General features: G+C 41.8%; 1 protein-coding gene across 1 annotated transcript; it reads right to left on the bottom strand.

Annotated features, from left to right (window-relative positions):
• Positions 1-5,453: 5,453 nt before the first annotated feature.
• LOC140828522 (uncharacterized) lies at positions 5,454-7,148 on the bottom strand. Its single transcript, XM_073191458.1, has 4 exons — positions 7,101-7,148; positions 6,936-6,974; positions 5,920-6,800; positions 5,454-5,774 (listed from the first exon to the last, which is right to left on the bottom strand). The coding sequence occupies exon 3, from the start codon at positions 6,760-6,762 to the stop codon at positions 6,094-6,096; it is 669 nt and encodes a 222-aa protein (XP_073047559.1). The 5' UTR covers positions 6,763-6,800; positions 6,936-6,974; positions 7,101-7,148; the 3' UTR covers positions 5,454-5,774; positions 5,920-6,093.
• Between the last annotated feature and the right edge of the window lie 212 nt (positions 7,149-7,360).

Consider the following 7,360-nt stretch of genomic DNA (forward strand, 5'->3'; position numbering starts at 1 on the left):
GTGGCGTTCTTAGGTCTTGGCCACTCGGTAATTGCCTCTACTTTCCTTGGGTCCACTGACACTCCTTCTCTCGAAATCACGTGTCCCATAAATGACTCACTCCTTAGCCAGAATTCACACTTGCTGAACTTAGCATAGAGCTTATTCTCTCTTAAGGTCTGCAGAGCAAGGTGAAGGTGCTCTTCATGGCTCGTCTTGTCAGGAGAATAGACGAGGATATCGTCGATGAATACCACTATGAACTGATCCAGGAATGGCTTGAATACTCTGTTCATCAGATCCATGAATGCTGCCGGTGCATTGGTCAGACCAAAAGTCATCACTGTGAATTCATAATGCATATACCTGGTTCGAAAGGATGTCTTGGGGATATCTTCAGCCCTGACCTTCAACTGGTGATAACTTGTCCTCAGATCCAGTTTAGAAAAGACGACGGCTCCTTTAAGCTGATCAAACAAATCGTCTATCCGAGGTAGAGGGTACATGTTCTTGATTGTGATCTTGTTCAATTCTCTGTAGTCGATGCATAATCTCATACTACCGTCTTTCTTCTTTACGAAGAGTACTGGAGCTCCCCACAGGGACACACTCGGTCGAATATGCCTTTTATCTAGCAATTCTTGGAGTTGTTCTTTTAACTCCTTGAGTTCGGCTGGTGCCATTCTGTAAGGTGCTTTAGAGATTGGTGCAGCACCGGGAACCAAGTTGATTTCGAACTCAATCTGACGGTCCGGGACCGTCCCTGAGAGTTCTTCAGGAAAAACATCTGGGTACTCTCTCACTATCGGGATGTCTTCCAGTTTCAGTTCGACTTCTTCTTTTACTTCACTGACCACCGCTAGGTAGATGTCCTCCCCGGATTTCATGGCTTTCCTGGTTTGAGATGCGGAAAGTAGTGACTTCCGTTCTTTGGATTTACCGTGAAACACGACTTCTTCCTGATCTGGGGTTCGGAGTTTGACTCTCTTTCCTTTACAATCTACCACCGCACTGTTTTCGCTAACCAATCCATACCTAAGATTACGTCGAAATCGACCATGATCAACTGTATCAAATCGGCGCTAAAAGTCTGATCACTAATACTGATTTTACAATCTCTGTAAATCTCGTCCGTTTCCACGGCTCTATTAGTAGGTGTGGCTATTCAGAGAGGTTCAGTTAGCTTATCGGGCTTACGTCCTAGCTTCTTAGCAAAACTCTTAGACATAACGGAATGTGTAGCACCACAGTCAAATAATGCGTAGGCAGGTACTGATTGAATTAGAATGGTACCTGACACGACTTCAGTTGCGTCGTCAGCCTCTTCCTGAGTCATGGCAAAGATCCTAGCATTGGGTTTGTCCTCCTTTAGTTTGCTAGGGCCTGCTCCCGTATTTGGCCCAGTTCCTCTGTTTTGCCCTGCTGGTCGGTTGGCGGCGGTAGGACACTCTGTAATTCTGTGCCCCGATTTTCCACATCCAAAGCATACACCGCTGGCCCTTCTGCATTCCCCGGAGTGCTTGAAGCCACATGTTGAGCATGGCTTGAGTCCTTGATGGTTAATGGCGGGGAATTGCCTTGAGGGAGGTCCACCTGACTGATTGGGTCTCTTGAACACTGGTTTTCCCTGGGAAGGCTGGCTGACAGGGGGTCGCTTGTTCCTGTTTTCCCCTTCTCTTCGACGAATATCAGCTTCGGCTCGGATAGCCGCACCCATCAGGTCTGAAAAGTTGGCAGGTTGGTAGACTGCTAGAGCAGATTGGATCCTGCTATTCAACCCCTTCTTGAAACGATGCAATTTCAGAACTTCGTCTGCCATAATCGCTGGAGCATATGATCCAAGGGCATTGAACTGAGAGGTGTACTCCACTACTGTCATATCTGGAGCCTGACTGAAATTTTCAAACTCACTAAGCTTCTGCAATTTGATTTCTGCCGGGTAGTACTGTTTCAGAAATGTTTCTCGGAAGGTTCGCCATGTGATTGGTCCAGCAGCGGTCATGGCTGGCGAGACTGCTTCCCACCATTTAGCTGCCTTGTCTTCCAGGAAGGGCACTATCACGTCCACTTTTAGTGCATCCGGGACTTTCAACAGTCTCAACTGAGTTTCCACACTCTTTAGCCAACTCTGGCTAACTTCAGGGTCAGCAGCGCCACTGAAAGTTGGACACCTGTTCTTGCGCAGTGACTCATAGTGAAACTTGACTCCATGCTGTGGTGGAGGTGGTGGTGGTTGATTGGCATTCGGGTTCACTAACCCTTAGAGTGTCGTCGCCACGATCGTGGCTATAGCCATTAGGTCCGCTTGATTGAGATTGAACTGAGGTGGAGGCCCATTGCCTTCTTCATTAGTGTTGTTGTTGTTGTTGTTAGCATAACGAGGGTTGCGGTTTTGTCTTGGTGGTCTACCGGCCATTTCCTACAAGTTAAACGCTTCTAAGAATTTGTTGTATATATAACAAGATTGAATAGATAAGTTATGCTGGAACAACTGAAGTTAATAAGTAAGCATAACTTGAATATACATGAACAACTGAGATAAATAATCATAATTTTATTAATTTTTTTGAATGTAAAGAAACAACTAAATGAACAAAGCGTACTGAATGGAAATAAATCATACTGACTGAAATAAAATAGCAACAATGGAAAGATAAACTCCTAGTAATAGGGAAAGGTAACTAAGAACTCTAATCATCTATCTCTCCATCTCCTATGGCAGCTATAGGCTCTTCGATCTCTATCGGCTCCTCTTCTTCCGGCTCTTCCTCCGGCTCCTCCTCTTGCAGTAGCTCCACCATGTGGGTGAGCTGGGCATTCTCTGCATTAAGCTGCGCATTCTCTGCATTAAGCTGGGCCACCTGTGTCTTCCACCCCTGAACATCTGCCTATGCCTCGTCCAACAGATCTATGGTACTCTGGTGGCGTAGTTCGTACCCCTTCTTATTCTCCTTGATCTTGTTCTTCAGCGCTTCACCATGTTGAGTCAGCTGATAGTTCACCTTGGCAATGCAGCTTATAGCCTCACTCAAATTTTCAAGTCACTTTCTGCTCCTGTCATTCAGCTGTTTTTCTTCCTCCAATTCTTTGCGATAGCGCTCCACATCCTCTCGCAACTTTCCATTTTGATATTTGCACTGCTCTATGACGTCCCGTAGGTCCATGTTATCTCCCCTAACTAGTTCACCCTGATATATAGACTGATTAAGGCAGACCTGAATCTCTTCTTTCTCAGCGGTTAAGGTTTCGACCTCACTCCTCCTCTCACTCAATCGGGCTCTAAGTCGCCGAATCTGGCGTGACTGGTAGTGAAGGGCAAGCTCCTTCAGACGAATGGCAGCTTGGGCACGAGTGTGGGGTCACATAGGGGTAGATGAAGCCATTTTCTGAAATCAAAAAAAATGAAAATGCTCAGAATCCGAAATAGACAGTATATAACAGTGAGAATATGCAATATATATGAAATTTTCGAATTTTAAATAAATATATATTTTTTTTTCCAAAAATGTAAAGTTTGGAATTTGACATATGGGTTCGAAGAATATGTCGAGAGGATTCCGGGACAATTGACGAAATCAAATTCGGAATTTCCTATGAGAAGTTATAGGGTCTACAAATATTTCTTAAAACGGCAAAAACGACGTTTCGGAGGCCTAAACGAAGGATTTTCGCGATTCCATCCTGGTGCTCACGACTTTAGGGTGGTGAGCCTTGCTCGTTGGGCCGTTTCGGAGGGGGTAGCATCGGCCTCGAGTTAAAATTCCACCGAAAATTTTTAGGGTTTTTTTTTTTCGAAAATCGATTTTTTTCCACTCGGATTATGAACCTGGCGGCACTGATACCACTTAAATGTCACGCCCCTAAACTCGGGATTTGACACCGGCGTTGTTTAACAATCACACAATCGAAACAACAAGCCTTTCGTAGCACAGTATAAACCGAACCAGTTTATATATCATAATTTCAATGAAATAACATTGTCCTTACAAAACCGAAATCTCAAAGAGTTAATGCGGAAACGTAAACTGCATAATAATAACTTAAACTTAATCGAATTTCTTGAATCGTCACCATCCCCAGAATTTTTCGGACTCTTCGTCCTCAACCTGTTCTTCGGACTTATCTGGGAAGGGTTGTAAGGGGGTGAGTATTTGGGAAATACTCAGCAAGTGGGGGAAAATCGAGCACAATAAAAACAACATGCATAAATTTTGAATCATAAATCATGAGTTCATACATACTTCGTAACACATGCATAAAATTTACTAGCCACTGTGATTTATCTAACTTTCTACGGTTTACTGACGTCAGTCCCTAATTTTTACTCCTCTAAGGGGGCGAGGCCGTATAGCGGTTATCTCCCCCACCGCGTAAGGGTACGTCGTGGTTGGGATTCCCTCCCATATACAGTCGACTCTTCACAGTGCTTTTGAAATCGTATGACAATACAAGAAGAGAGTAGAAAGAGGATTGCGCTCGACTATTTATTTTTTTCTTGTAAAAATCGAAAACATGCATACCCAAATCCGAAATTTTAAAGTTAAAAACAAGCTCACTTACAGTGTGTATTGATACTAAAACGTGGATGATTGGCTTAGAAAATAGGTCGTTCCTTGATCCTCACTTCGGCGGCACTTCGGCGCGATTTTTCTTGGACGACTTTGAGTGGATTTTGGCTGGGGAGAGAATGCTGAATTTCAAGAGCCTCAGCAAGGGTTTTCGAATTTTTTTGAGTGTGAGAATGAGTGGGAGTGGTGGAGTATTTATAGGTGGGGAATGGTGGGTCTAAACATGGCATTAAGATCTCACATATTTGCACTCAATATTCCCACGATTTTCTTGCCCAAAACTTCATTCCATGGTGAGTTTATTTACTACCAATTTTTGAGATTCATTCCTTTGTCCCTAGCCCTAGATTATTTTCGAAAACATATGCTAGCTAAGTCAAGGATTTTGTGCACAATTTGATGATTTGTCTCCACTTTTCCTTGAAATTTCCATGCATCCATGCATCACAATCTAGGCATATATATTCTTAGGAGGATCTCGAAAATTTGGTTACCATAGCATGCCTTAATTCTTTAGATATTGTAGGATACCTCAATCTTGTAAATCCCTCATCCCCAAATTTCGAAATTTGCATGCCTTGGTATAACTCTTATTGACATGGTAATTGAGATTCTCAATAATAAGATTTCTAATACAAGTATTTCCCTTATTTTTCTCAATTATCTCAAGGGTCTAATATCTTAATTTCCTTACACATGATTAAATAAAATAAAAAGTTGAAAAATTTCGGCTCTCACACTTAAGATCAAGTAATTTTGCACGAAACACTCGAGAGACCAAATCTGGACGATCATGAGCAAGCCGACCTTCAAATAAATTTTCTCGAATCTCTTTCCAATCCGGATTGCAGGTCATTGTAATAAACAAGTCAGGTTTTCCAAACTTCTGAACCAATGCAATTGCATCAAAATATCGATGTCGCATATCTCTTGGAACTCCTATGAAAGATGCTGGTAAAACAACATGTTGCCCGACCTCACTCCCACGTGATTCACCATTGGCTACACTGTCAACCACACTTTGGTACAATTCTGACCTTATCTCACTTTGGTGCCTTCTGTAGTAATCTAATCTCGTTGTTTCTAGTTTAATGTACATATGGAAAACAAATTGGTGCAATGATCAACCACCATACAATATTAACGAAGTGTTGCTGTCATGAATTTGCAACCTGTAACAATAGTACTCCCTACAAGAAAGCATCCTATCATTTTTTCCACGAACAACTGCATGAAAAAAATAAAATACACACAAATTAGTTGCAGGAAAAATATATAAATATATGCAGCCGACCATTATCTTGTTTTTTTAGGGGGTAATACAAGAAATAATTACTAAAATTGAGTATGGGGTAAAAGATTAAAAACGCACCACGACTTTCACCAGCGATAATACGATCGAAGGAATTAACATCTGCAAGCGGTAGCACACTCTCATGCACGTCAACATGGGCATACCCATTTTTTACCTTCAGAATATTCTGCTGCCACCCATTGTCCCCATACGGGAAAAAAATGGATATTGCAAGGAATCATAATAGCCACACTAATGTTGTATTTGATGGGTTTGACCATCACGACCACAAGCAACTATGTTCATGTTATGTGAAATGTTAGCATCATCATTGCTTTCGACCCAAATAGCCGCAACTTGATCAGCGGATGGGCTGTTGTAACATCTCTGGTCAACAGGAACATTTTTGGAAATAAACAATCTTAAGTTTCCGATTGAAGAATACTGATTTATCCTCTTTAGAAGTTGTGCATAAGGGTTTACTTTCATTATGTCCATCAGCAAAACCATGAGTTCTCTGTCAACATAAGCGTCCGGGAAAACGGACATCTTATTTTCCCACTCATTATCGTTGTCCCAAAAATAAAGTTGGAAATACCTTGGACCATTTGAATTAGGTATAAGTGGTGTCAATGAATGAAAAATCTGGCCAGGCGCACGAAATGTGTATACCCCGCGTTGAAGAGAAGCCAATTCCTTGTCAAGCCTAACCCCAAATGAAGTGAAAGAGAAAACATTGTTGTACAATCGTACTTGACGGCGGAATAAAATAGCTAAGGCAGACGATGGGTCCTTGAATAATTCCAGCAAGGCAATCTGAGTAATAGGAGATGCCAATCTAATCTTACCACAGGCGCAACAAAAAGATGGAGCTTCACAAGGGAATCTATGTGCGCCACAAAATTGACATGAAGGAACCATTGACAAGACACTGATACCAGCAATATCTCCTTCATTGTCTGAATTTTAAAAAGAAATGCAATTGGGGAAAAATCCCACGTATTTCAGGTGCAAAAAAATGAACATAGGAAAGCCGAGCAAAAAAAATCCAAGTAAAATAAAGGCACGATGAAAAAAAACAACATATTACTTACAAATAGGAGAACACGCCAGAGGAACGGACACAATATGTGCTATATGATGGAATTATATCATTGAACGACAACAGCACATAGGATAAAAATATATAAACAGATCAAAGGAGGAAAAACAATCCAATCGATGCAAAAAAACATGGTGAAAATAACAGAGCAGCTAACCGTTGGAAGTAGATAAACCGGCACCACCAACGCGCCGAGATTGAGCAGCGCCGCTGCCAAATTAAAATGATTACATGAAAATCTTTAAGATAACACACATAGCTAAGAGGGAAAATAACATTAGGAGAACACATCGAAAATACAGGAACTCGGAAGATGCAAAGAGGCCGCAACATAGCAAGCATGAGAGAAATGAAAAGAGCGAAACACATATCCTGAGACAAATCTTGAGATGGTAGCCGGCTGTTAAGAAATGAAAT

The sequence above is a fragment of the Primulina eburnea genome, chromosome 3 (genome assembly GCF_022965805.1).
Source record: "Primulina eburnea isolate SZY01 chromosome 3, ASM2296580v1, whole genome shotgun sequence".
NCBI classification, from domain to species: Eukaryota; Viridiplantae; Streptophyta; class Magnoliopsida; order Lamiales; family Gesneriaceae; genus Primulina; species Primulina eburnea.